This window comes from Lichenostomus cassidix, chromosome 2, assembly GCF_008360975.1.
Source record: "Lichenostomus cassidix isolate B80296 chromosome 2, HeHo_3.0, whole genome shotgun sequence".
NCBI lineage: Eukaryota > Metazoa > Chordata > Aves > Passeriformes > Meliphagidae > Lichenostomus > Lichenostomus cassidix.
In genome coordinates, this window is record NC_139482.1 from 98,491,571 (window position 1) to 98,505,261 (window position 13,691).

The 13,691-nt window shown below is 38.4% G+C and overlaps 1 protein-coding gene across 1 annotated transcript; it reads left to right on the forward strand.

Moving 5' to 3' along the window:
* The first annotated feature begins 945 nt into the window (after positions 1–945).
* Positions 946–2,128, forward strand: MC2R (melanocortin 2 receptor). The gene has a single exon (XM_085049812.1). It carries the CDS (start codon positions 946–948, stop codon positions 1,903–1,905), a length of 960 nt encoding a protein of 319 aa, XP_084905938.1. The 3' UTR covers positions 1,906–2,128.
* The last annotated feature ends 11,563 nt before the right edge of the window (positions 2,129–13,691 follow it).

Genomic DNA, 13,691 nt, shown 5'->3' on the forward strand with positions numbered 1-13,691 from the left:
GAAGAAAAATCTGTCTTATCATTTATGGGTCATATCCAAGTTAATTAATACATCGGTTTATACATTAATAAAAAGAGTAAAAAGTCTATTCCTTTGCCAAGATGTAATTTAGATCAGGATCATTACGGAGAAAGGAACACATCATCTTGATGCTGAAATTAACATTTGGTGTCTTAGGTAGCTGTAAAATACAGGCAAGAAAAGGTTGTACTTTGGATCTTAGAAACATAGTCATGAAATCAAAAGATAGTTTCAATTTAAATGAAAAGGAAGCTTCTCACTAGTATCTAACATGCCTCTAAAAACATCAATATTTACAAATGTTCACATCTAAATGGAGAACATTTCATTACACCATCGACAGTGTGTAGGTAAACATGTTACTGTTCTGGACAAGAGTTTATCTTGGCATTAGTCTTATTTGTGTCAAATAATACTGAAAATCTTGTGAGAAATGCCAGGCTTTCTCAAAGCAAACAGCTGGGCCCATAAAGATTGCCAAACTCTTGAAGTCTGTCAGATCAGTTTCAGTAAATGTGGGATACCCAGTGGTAAAGTACACATATTTTTTAAAATTACATTGAAGATAAAAGAGAATTTACACTTTGATTTTCTCTAAGGTTCGGTGAAGCCTTGAACAGCTCTTATTTCATCTAACACTGTTGTGTCTCTCTTTGGTGATTATACCCATGCTTTCCATTGCAGTAGGTGATACTTAAAATGTCTATTTTTGCCTTATCTGTGTGGTCAATTTCTTCTTGATACTTATGTTTCTACATGTTTTATTGTAGGAGAAATTCCAAACATTTCAGTTAAGTCTTAAAATTGCTCCAGATGAAGGAGAAAGCCTTGATCCAAAGAAGAATGGTCTGATTGACAGGTCAGCTTCACAATAAAGCCAAACCTGAAAAAGAAGAAACCCAGAATCCTTCCACAACAAGAAGAATGAGCACTGAGGGACCTTTCAACTTAATCAAGCACCCAGGGCAGACAAGCATTCTGTCCTTTGAAAACACAAGTGATTTTTCATCAAATATCACTGACTGTACCCAGGTTGTGGTGCCAGAGGAAGTTTTTTTCACTGTTGCTGCTGCTGGGATATTGGAAAATCTGCTTATCCTTATTGCAGTTGTTAGAAATAAGAATTTGCACTTGCCCATGTACTTCTTCATTTGCAGTTTAGCCATTTCAGACATGTTAGGCAGCTTGTACAAAACTCTGGAGAACATCTTTATCATCTTGTGCAAAGTGGGGTACCTGACACGTCACGGAGACTTCGAGAAAAAGCTGGATGATGCCATGGATTCCATGTTCATTCTTTCTTTGCTGGGGTCTATTTTCAGCTTGCTAGCTATTGCAGCAGATCGATACATCACGATATTCTACGCTTTGCGGTACCACAACATCATGACCCTGAGAAGGGCCTCGGTTATCCTGGCAATCATTTGGACATTCTGTGCTGGCAGCAGCATTGCCATTGCCCTGTTCTCCTATGAAGCAGCAACAGTCATTCCCTTCACTATCCTGTTCCCTCTGATGATGTTTTTCATACTGTGCCTCTATGTCCACATGTTCCTCCTGGCTCGATCTCATGCCAAAAAGATCTCCTCACTGCCCACCAGCACAGTCCATCACAGAACTAACATGAAAGGAGCGATTACGCTGACTATTTTTCTTGGAGTTTTCCTTTGCTGCTGGGCCCCCTTTGTTCTTCACATCCTCTTAGCAAGGTTTTGCCCACATAACCCTTACTGTGCCTGCTACATGTCCATTTTCCACGTGAATGGGACTCTCATAATGTGCAATGCCATCATCAACCCTATGATTTTTGCATTCCGAAGCCCAGAATTGCGGAGTACATTTAAGAAGATGTTCTACTGTTCCAGGTCAAACTGGAACTGGTAGACACTTCATCAAAAATGAAGATTATAAAGGCACTTATGGGGTGCTGTGCAACATCAGTGTGCAGAGTAAAAAATATCAACAATTGTGCCCAAAGTAATACTATGCTTGTATACTGCCAGTGATTTTGCAGAGGCCTATCAAAGAATAAATAAAAACCAAGTAAGCATACAAATCATTGTCAACAAGATCTCCAAACTAAGCTAATTCTGATTATAATTTTCATGCAAGGAAAAAAAAGAACAAACCTGTGTTAATTATTTTTTGTCATTTCAGAAAAATTCAAACTAAATCTGCATCATGTTGCATTACCTCAGAGATGAGCCAACTCATTTTGTATCAATAATTTCAATTCAAGGTGTATACTACTTTAAAATTCTGTTGTTTAAATTGAAAGTGAACATTTGTTTCTAAACTGCACATTTTTGTAAAAGTCTATGGTTAAGTAGAAAATATAAACATGTAATTTTACTGAAAAAGTGAACTCAAGACTGTTCGTTAACATCAAGTCTCTTTAAAATCATGCAATTAATGATATCTAAGATTCAAAAATAACTTTTGTAGTGCAAGACCAAAAGAAGAGGATATTTTGGTTTAAAAGCTATTTTTTGTCACTGAAGAGATATTTTCAATATAAAGCTGTCATGCCAGCAATGACAGGTTTTGATTTTCAAAACCTCCAAGCCAGGTCTGGACGACCAAAGGGAATTGCTGATCTTGTCAGTGCCAGTCCTCTTCAATAAAATAATAAGCTCCACAGATAGTAAAAACACTTTGATTCAACCATGACATGCTACAACAAAGAATCCAAAAAACATAATACCAGAGACAAAATTCAAACATCTCCAAGGAAGTCAGCCACCTGGGTAAGGAAGCAGCTAGACAGTCTGGAAGGATGCTACAAAGCATCCTACAAATTTGTAATTTACAAATTCCTATGAGAAAATTTTGAATTGTTCCTGTAAAAATAATACAGAACTCACAAAGCTTTAAGGCAGAATGTCTTTCAGCATCAAAACATCCCGAAGCAATCTGAGTATATGGTGAGGAATTAACCTCACAATAATTCAGGGAAGTCATTCAGCTGTGCCAGAGAGAAGTATTAAGAGAATTTCAAGATTATGGAATATGGACAAACCATACTTATTCAGGTGTATTTGGGCTTACAGATAGTTATTAGGGGCAATAAACCTGAAAGCCTCGATAGAACTAAGTATAGGAAATAAATTAGAAAAGACATACTAAAATGAAAATTTTTCAAACATATGCATTTATTACAAAAAAACAAGTTCATCTATAACATGCAAGTTCAGAAGGGAGCTCATACATAATCACACATCAAAAAGCAGTATAAATGTAAAGCTGCATAGCAAGAAATTACTGTTAGACTTGGGTGAAAAAAAGAAAAATACGTACAATATTTAAGAAAAGGCAAAACAAAGCATCGACAGTACTGCAATGCCCTGTGCGTACAAATGATGAACTTTAAAATTATAAAAATATTGGACAGAAAATTGTGCTTTAGGCAACCCTTCTATTAACTCTGCAATGCATCAGTTATCAACTAAATGTACTTTCCCTCAAAACATTATTTTCTGTCTGCTTCCCTAAAGCAGACATATTGAAGAGAGATAAGTAGCCTCCACCATGTTAGAAGTCACTGCATCTTGAAAGGAAGCCTACTGTAATGCTATACATTCAAAAACTCCATGTTCACCCTGAGCTGTCCAAATACAAATTATTCATACCATAAAATATTAACCTCATAACATCCAAACAGGGAGCAACAATAATTAAAGAAAACACTGTGCATTTAGCCCCACAATGAGGAACAATTAAGAGAGACTCATATCAAAAGCAACAATTCAGCAGTAAAACATATCATTGAAATTCTGTATGAAGCCCTTTGACAAGGAGACACTGGCAGTTCGGGCTTGCAAAGGTACCTGTGTGAAAGCTGTGGGTGGACATGGCTAGAGCAGACCTCAGGTGGTGCCATCAGCTGCTGTTATCTTCTACCCCAGCAGCCAAGTGGCAGCTCAGGGTAGTCCTGAGGCAGCTGTGGTTGGGACTGGCTGCCTTCAGCCCTCACCTGACTGCCCTCACCTACGGAAAAGTCTCAGGAGCTGGCTGTCTGTGAAAGTGGTTTCTAATTGCCTGACCTTGTAAACCCCAGGTAAGGGTCAGAGCACTGCAGGGGCCACAGGACTTCTTTAGGGTCCATCAGGGCAATCTGTCTTTGTACTGGAAACCCAGCTGGAAATACAGCTAACTAGAGCTGAAATGTCGATACAAGTGTCCACCTGGGCCATGTGCTCCATCTCCTCTATCCTAGGCTAGGTTGTCAGAGAGTGAGAATTTGCCAATGGAGTAACTCCTCTCATTCATAAGTGGTTTTTGACTAACCCTGCCTTTATCCAGATAGTTCATACAAAGATGAAGGCTAGCTGTTCAAGGACTGAAGTTGTACTAATTGGTAGCATAAAGGTGTTGATGAAGCAATGGAATGTGGAGTAACAAACCCATTTCATAGTCTTAATGTAAAAAAAAAAAAAAAAAAAAAACAAAATTCTCGAAAGCAATAAATAATTTTAGTTATTCACTAGGCATTTGCACTCCAGATGGGTTATCCAGAATTAGTTGATAGTTAATGGTCACTCATTAGACTGTGTGTGACAGCTCAATAGTCTGATTTTGTCTTATAGATGTGAGGGGATTTGAGGACATGAAAAAACTGCTTCCAAGTGGACATGAAAAGTGGTCACACTCAGTTCTCCAGAACTGTACTTTAGGTCATCCTCTTTGAATCAGAACCTTATAACAGCATTGTGTCTTCTGAGAAATGGCACTTTAAATGAAGTGATATTAAAGTGCTGTTGAATGATAAAGGCACAATGGGAAGCTCTCTGCTGAAATTACCTTGAGAGAATTAAAAAACAGACCCAACTTGGGCACAATTCTGTTTGAATAAAAGTATCATTTGAAGAGTTTGGTTTTTGAAAAACTGAATTTTTTTTCAGCTAATGGGAGTTCAAGGCAACTGTTTTTCTGAAAGTCCTGTCCAAAATCCTAATTCATTGAAACAAGATTTTTCTCACATAAATAAACTCTAAACTATATTTTCTTACAAATAAACTGTGTTTGTCTTTCTAATTTGTGAACAAAATCAAACTGCAAGTTTGTCTCTCACTGGCATACTGATTATTTCAGTGGAATTGATTCCCCTGGGTACCTTTATCAGATTTGTTCAAATTATTCCTGAACATGAAGTTCAGTTCAAAACAACAAAAAGAGAGGAGGAGCTTTTCTTCTTTGGTTTTGCAGTAAGTGACTGGGAAATGTTTTGTTGCCACAGGCATGTGACATTCTGTGGATCCTTCCAAACGAAACATTGATTGTAGTGTTGCCTCTGATTTCCAAGGAACTAGATGTTCCTTTCAGGCTTGTTAGCTTCTGGCAGGATCCAAAATGAACTTTTTTCTTCTCCCAAAGCTAAGGTACAATTCTGCCTCCCAAACATTTGAAATTTAAATGGGCAGATGAAGGGAAGTGCCAAAATCTGATAAAAGTCTTCACTGTTAAACATTAATATATCAGAGGAGAATTTCTATAGTAACTTCAGCACAATACAACAAAAGCTTCACAAACTGTGGCTTAAAGAATCTTTCCTAAAAGCAACACAGGGAAATATATGGAGACATTGGTATGTGAGACAGAGAAACTTGCTTGTACACTGCACAACAACTAAAATGCAAGTCAAATTTACAGCCAATTGGGAGATAATGAATGGAGATTCACCCATCTGTTGGCATGCAAGAAACACAGGCAGACTGAAAAATTAAAATCTTTCTGGAAGATTTTTTTATTCAGTTATATTTTGCATTCTTCCTGACTCTTTCTTCCCAGAAAGGAAAATATTTTCAAAAGAATACTCCATTTAATCATAATTAGTGCAAACTGAAAAAAAGGGTTTATGTGTGTCTTTTGTATTTTATATTCAATTTTTACATAACCCCCAGGCTTGGCTTGAGCTCTAATATTGTAGATACAGATTTCAGCTGGATCTGAAATGCACAGGATCTGCATTTCTTACAAATTTACACAGTGAACATGGCAAATCCTGGTGTCTCTAACACAAAAATGGAGGAAAAAAAGCAGTTCTCATAATTTGCAAGCTGTCTACCTTGCAGCCTTTCCCAGTCTTGCTGGTTGTGTATTAGACACAGAGTAGAATAGTCACAGCCATCAAGTGTCTACAGCAATTTAAAGACATAACCTTGGATCATAAGTTTGGGTGTTGCTCAGGCATCATGACAGGAACAAATGCTTTGGGATGTTGATCTGAATCTACCCAGAGATGAGTCCAGACAGGCTACAGAGAAAAGGCAGGTCATTTCTGGTAAGTTGAAGTGGGAACCAGTTCCAGAGAATGCTTGGATCTCAGGGCAATCTGAGATTCAACATCGGGAACTGCAGAAACACTTCACATCAAAGAAAGCAATGTGGGATAAAACCTAGCAAAATCTTGCTGCCCAGGTGTTGACTTCTTGTTTTAACAAGATAGATGGAAAAAAATTCTTAGTGGTCCATAACCTGCATAACCAGAGCTGCTTTGTGTTTTTCAGATAAATGGTGGCTAGAGGCTTGGGGATTGTGCTGGGAAAGGCAGTGGGACAGTCTGGGAAGGAGTGGGCAAATGTTGGGCTGCTGGAGGACAGTTTGCTCTGCCCTTGAAGGAGAACCCAGAGTGGCACGATCCAAGGTGTGCCCATGGGATGGATTTTGTTTGGTGAGGTAGAAGCCCAGGTCCTTCTTGCAGTGATGGCAGTGCAGGGATGGGAGCTGGGCTCTGTCACCTGAGATCTTGAGCGACTACTGCCCCTGGTCTGAAGCTTCTCAGGAGCCTCTGTGTAATCACACCATGAGAGTATTTGGCTCTGCAGGGAGTCACGGTGTCAGCATAACTCCATGAGGTATAATGCAGCCTCTAAAACCAGAAAGAAATGTCTTCAGCCTCTTTAAAATTCAATCACGTAGGTTTTTCTGACTAATTGTCCCTGACAATTTAATTCAGTCTCAGGGTTTGGTGGCATTGAAAGCCTTGGGTAGATGTGTTCCAATTCAGAACTAGCCTCCCGGTCCAGGGACTCCTGCAGCTATTCACTTTCAAAATTAATTAATATAATCCATCACTCTAAATATGCATTTGAGTTTTTGCTTGAATTTTAAAGAGCGATCTACAGAGTTGCTTGACCCACCATTTCAGTCTCACAGTCCACAGTCTTACATTTTCATTTACTTGAGAGATGAAACCACTGCCAAGTAATTTGGGTGATCATATCATCTCATGTGACAGCTAAACCTGACTTAACTTCAGGTCTGTGAGAGGAAAAAAGGAAGAGGGGAAAAAATGCTTCCACTTCAGCTCAGCATGGAGCAGCCCATGTCAGAGGGCAAGCTGAGAGGAGCTGATGTAGGCCTCGGGGCTCTCATCTGTACTTATCTTCCTCTCAGATCACAGCAGAGCCTTTGGAAGAGGGGGGATTTCAATAAAAGGCAGCTGCTTACTCCTGGATGAGCAGGAGGCTGAAAGAAGCACAGCCTTACAAGTAAGAGCTGGCTGGTAAAAAAGGGGCTGAGACTGGTAGCATTTGCCACTAGAGCAGCTGGCTTCAGGGGCAGTTAAAAGCCTGGGAACAGGCCCAGGAAAAAGGGTCAATGAAGAAGAAAAATTCTTTTGAATAATGGTGTTAAATATGCCAAATCGATTGTTCAGCCTTTTCCTGTATGTAGGGGTCTTTACCGACAGTTTTGTCTGTGTGGCTCAGGAGCACCAGGGGCACAAGAAAGCTCAGCCCAAAGAGGGGTCCCTGGTTCCCAAGCTGGAAATGTTGCCAGCAAAATCAAGGTCAGGTTAGGAGACACAAGGGCAGGGAAGAGCAATTTCTAAAATTGGGTAGCACAGCATGGAAGTAAGCAGAACAGAGAAAGAAACAGGTGGAGAGGATGTATTCATCTTACATTGCTGGAAAGAAGTGTGTAGAGCTACGAGAGAAGTAGAAATTAAGGAAGTAACATTCAGGGTCAGACAAACAGAAATTTTGAAATGAGTGAAAGGAGCAGAGATGTCCAGAATACGGCTTTTTCTCCTGATTTGCAATAACAACCTATGGTGCATTCATTTGATTTAGAGACCAAAGACACCTTGAAGTCTTATTTCTTTGGATATGTGTAAATAAAGTGACACCATAACTCATGAAAGGAATGCAAAATAGGTCCTGAAGAATCTATAATGTAAACAGGGGAGATGTTTGTGCTTTACAGCTTAATTATTAATGTATCTTTCATTTTCTTTCAAAAATGTTCTGTTTCTTCCTTAATTCATCATCATCATAAAATTCCCTGTCATGATCCTAGTCCTTGTTAATGTATCATGTCTGGAGGTCACTCATAATATAGCCAGATTAAGCATGGTGTTTCTGGTATTTCAAAAATAACCTGGTCATTTAAAATTTAAAACACATTGCACAATCATTTGAATTTCAGATGTTGAGGTTTCAAAAATATCTCACACATTATATGCTTTATATCCACTCTATAAAAAGGCACGTTACAGTACACTTTCCTCAGCTGATTGTCCTCCCAGCAACTGAGGCATGATTGCAAAATTCTGTTTACATTACTAAAATTACCTCATGTAATATCTGTACTAACATTCAGTGGTCTATTTAAATGTTTGTCTTCTTATATTTGAAACAGAAAGTTTGACTAAAAGACAGTATTGTGAAAAAGGAGGGCTGAATAAACTGAATGACTTTGGTGGAATTTTGTGCCTAAAACAGGACGACTTCAGCTTTTTCTGTTTTCTTTGCAAGTGAATGCACACGAGCTCTGGTGACTCTCTGTATTACAATAAACCTGTAATGGATAATTTCTCTTCTAAAGAAGAGAAATAAGTTTATCAAATTATCTCACATTCCCTGCAGCTAGCTTTGTAGAAGCCAAATCTTTCAGTTTAAGGATTTGGCAAGTGTTCTCCTGAGACAACATGATAGGAAATGAGGGGGAAGCAAAAGGTCTTCTGAATTAAGTAAGTCTGCTCCTCCAGCCCTTCTGGCTATATTAATGAGAAAGGCTTCCCCCCAAGGAATATGCCAAACCAAATGGCAATGTTTTGAAACAAATACGTAAAATAAGAGTTGGAAATAGAATTTGGCAGCTCAAAAATGCATCTGTTCTGTTAGTGATACTTTCATATCAGTATTTTTGGGTCACAGATGAAGCAATGTGAAAATGAAAGTGGTTTTACTTCAGACTAGTTTTACTCACACCGATTTCAAGCTGAGGCACACATTTTATGCATTGGTGAATCTCTTCCAACAAATATATTTGCTCAGCTTTGCTAAATAAGTCCTGGAAAGGCATCCTTGGCCTGGTTTGTGCACTTGACCAGTTACCAACTTCTTCACAACAGACTGAAATGCAGATTGCCTTGTCTGTGAGTTTGTGTGCCCAGGACACAGCTTCATTAATTAACACAGTAGAGGGGAAAAGAGGCTTTTTCCATAAAAGAGAAATCGGATGCACCTGAGGCACGCTGGGTGACAATCCCTCCAGGTTCTGAGAGGCAGTATGGGTAGGAGAAGCCACACTGCCCAAGAGCACAGACCTCTGCAGCAAAGCATGGCAGTCAGAGTCACAGAATGGGTGACACAGGGCTAAGGAGTTCTCAGCAAATGTAGCCTTAAGAGAAAGAAAAGGCAAAGAAACCATTTTGTTTTAGTACTGCTTTCTAGCAACAGTAGAAAGAGTGTCATAGCTATCCAGAGAAAAATGACATTTTTCCATCATTGCACCCAAGATACTGTGGGTTGCAAGAAGTTGGCACAACAGTAAAGAAATAAAAAATGAGAAAGGACTGAAGACAGAATATTATTAACTAAATTAAAACAGTATATAATTGTTTAAAAAGGAATTTAATTCTAACATATGTGCTTCAAGCCTAGCAATCTGTAAATAACCTGAATTGCATTCTGATTTTTGAAGTGTTTGGCTTTTGAAGGATATTCTAATATCTGTTGTTGCCTGCATTTACTAGAATCTCTTTTATCCATCAACAGTAGAGACGTTTTGCTGCATTTTGAAAATCACTTTTTCAAAAATCATAGTGTGCACTTTCTAGACCTATTATTTGCTGCTAAATCATCTACACCTTTTGTCATGGCCCACTCACCACTTTTTTGAACTAGTTGCAGAAGGAAATCTTAATGTTGCTCTCCTAGGCTAGTTATCTCAGGGTATTTTCTCAAATGACAATACTAAAATTTATTATAATAATATTAGCAGGAGTGAAGGTCCTCTGATTATGTAATAAACACATTGAAAAGTGGGAAGGACATATTGTGACCATGTGGAGAAAATGTTCTTATAACAGAGGTAGGATCTCCCTCATGCCTTCCTCCATAAAAGCCAAAGTGGGCCTAATTGTGGTATCTGAGCTGCATTACAGGAAAACCTGCAAAACATTTCATCCCACCCTCACCACTGGAGCTGAAGGATCCCTAGAACCAGGACGTCTTTGCTGTAAGCAGACACATACACACCAGAATGTCTCTCCAGCTAAAAAATTTGTTCTTTAAAGGAATTAGTGCATTAAATTAAAGGACAAAGTCATTTTTAGCTGGCCAAAAGAAGACTGGATGTGAAAATAGAGGCCAGAACACAGACAGCTTCAGTTTCTGAGGAGGAGGTTAAGGAAAGAGAAGGTAAGCAACAGGTTGATGATACTCCAGAGAGGGAAGAGAACAACTGCGTCAAAACTCAAATATAGTTCATCTAGCAAAAAACGAAGTTAAAGGTAGAAAAATCATCCCTACAATAAACAGAGGAGTGAATTGATTAGTTTTGGTGCTTAGTGGTGCAGACTGACCCCTGAGTGTTTTTTAATGGGATTTTGGCCTCTGTTTATATCACAGGGACTTTCTAATAAGATTGTTCAAATACTTGAGTTTTGACTCTTTTACCAAAGATACACAACAAGAGCAGTGGATTTACTGTGTGGAATTTTACAGCCCATACACTAGCTTCCTTAAGGAATAGTAGCATCTCTTCAGGGGACAACTGCTGCAGCAAAGCATAATGGTGAGAGTAAACAGCAGATATTTGAAATAAGCTTTCAAATATGTACTTCCATGGGAGCAAATTAGCCATAATATATAGAAGGCAGTACCTACACTTCAGCCAGCATTGCTTCCTCCCCATTCCCTGGTCACCTCTTGCTGTCTACATTTCAAATGTGTGTGCACATGCTCAAGATTCAGATCAAGATTCAGTGTGTCCTCAGCTGTCTTAAAATAAATTTGTGTAATATCTTTGGCATCTTTTGTAGATGATTTGAAAAGTTACCAAAACCACAGTTACATATACTTGGAACACAACTGTACCCACCCCCAAGGCTCAGCAGGCATCAGCAAGCAACAGGGAGAAGGAATGCAAGTAGATATTTTTTAAAGACATGAGGAAATGATAAATTGACAACCCATAAGCACAAGAGAAACAACTGACAAGGGACTGCTGTCTTTCATGCTGATGCACAACTTGCTTAAATCTATCCTTAGTTTTGCAGCCCATGACCTTTGGATCTGTATACAGATGCCTGTTGTTCAGTACCCTTTTGTTCTGGGAAAAATGTCTTTCCCAACTATAGCTCTCAGCGAGTTGCACAAGTTTCCTATTAAAGAAATGAGCTATTACACCAGTGTGGCTTTAGGTCCCTTAGAAAGTGTCTGTGCTGCTGCAGGAGAAATTGGAAGGGCCAGAGGAACACATGCCTGTGCAGAATCTGGTCTAAACAGAGGCTCTCAAAGGAGGTTGTTACAGACACCAGTCCTCTTGCCTTCATTTACAGGGGGTAAGCTCTACCTACTCTGAAAACAGCCACAAAGAAATAGAAGATGACTTTTGACATTGAACTAATCACCTCATGATTTTTTCTCCACAAGACTGACTGAGTCTTTAAACCACTCTGTGCATGTCTCTGACATGTGATAAATTTCTATAGAGCTGTTTGTACATGTGGACAAAATAGGAAGATTAACAATAGCCACCTAAAAAATTTTATTGGGAGGTTCAGATGTGTTTGATGACCTGTTAGCATTCACATCACTGAGTATCGCTTCTCAGATGAATAAAGAAAAAGAGAGATAGAAGATAGACAGATAGATGGTCTGTCATTATTAAGCTATTTTACCCTTTCAGAAGCAAAGTTAGACACTGAATAAAGCAATACAAAAGCCTCAGAGACAAATGCCGAGAGGTAAGAAAAAATACATTTTTGGGAAGGACAAAGAGCAGTCCAAATAATGATGCTAATATGATCAAAGCACAAAGGACAGTGACTACTTCCCACTAACAAATGGACACTAAAGCATGGTGGTTTGTAGGGGAATTAAAAACTTCACATCCTTGCAGAAACCAAAAAAACAGAAATAGTTTTGCCATCTACAGCACTGATAAGGTTCAAAACCTTAATAAAGAAGGAAACCTCTGAAAAAGCTAAAGAATTACTGATTCAAATACTGGGGGGGATGAGGGAGGAAGTGAAATTCTAGAGTCAAAATCTCCTTACAGCTATAGCTACAGCTTTTATTTACAGGGACTTTGTAAATGTAATGAGTTATTATACTAATGAAGACGGTTTTGATGTTAGTGCCAAAAACAGAATTGCAGTCCAAGGAAAGGTCCAAATTTTCTCAAAGCATAAAGCTATGTCTTATATTTTATGCCTCATTTTGGCACAGAATTTATTTACCAGAATACAAGGAGCTTGCTACTTCTGCTCATCTCTTTTGCAGACAGGAGTTTCCCAATCTCTTACTGAAGCCATTGGTTTTAAAAACACGAGTATTTTGCAGTTCAAGGTAAGCACAATATGATTTTATGCAGTCAGCCACGACAGCACTTGATTTATAGCCAATGAAATGATCACTGAAAGAAATCCCTAGCATATTCTGCAGACAAGTCATTATTTTGCCTGGCCTCTGAAAACTCCACTGATCAAAAATTTGTATGTCTTACAGAGGAAAACTCAAACAATTACAGTAATTAACCAAGGAACAATAGTGAAATCTCCATTAAAGAGGGTAATGTATTCCCTTCTAAAAGACACATCCCAATCTGATTTATTAACAGACATGACATAATGTCAGGAGATGAAGTATTTTCCTTTATCTTTCACTGAAAGTCTTCTTACATCTACTTAAATCAAAGGCTATCAGAAAACAATAAGTTCTTCACTTCCTTTTTGCTATGTTGATTAAAGTAAAAAGCTATTTCTCTACCCAGTCATGTCAGATTGAATCTAAGTGCTTACAACATTGTTATCACCATGGCAGCTATATTCATAGTGTTCTTCATTGTCTTATCAGCCACTGTAACTGCTGTTTTGACAAATAGTGTATTTAAAATTAAAATTGCTAAAACAGCTCTTCATAGATTAATTTTCTTTGTGTAAATTTACTTTTTCCCCAGATAATTAAAATAATGTTCTCCAAGGAAGTTACTTTTCTTTCAAAAACCGTCAATTGACTTTATTTGTAAAAGCTGACAGCAAAACTAAATATTTCAAACAGAAACAGTTCAAAATCAGGTGGATTTTTTGGGTTTTTTTTCACAAAGCAGAAAGCTGTAAATGTTACTTGAGATGATAAATAGAGCAAGGACATTTTGATAATGTGAAGGCAGATATCTTGGGGACAAAGGTTGGTAACCACAGTCCTCTTCATCTCTAG

Excerpts from the sequence above, each read along its gene's own strand:
- MC2R (XM_085049812.1), top strand. The coding sequence starts at position 946 with ATGAGCACTGAGGGACCTTTCAACTTAATCAAGCACCCAGGGCAGACA.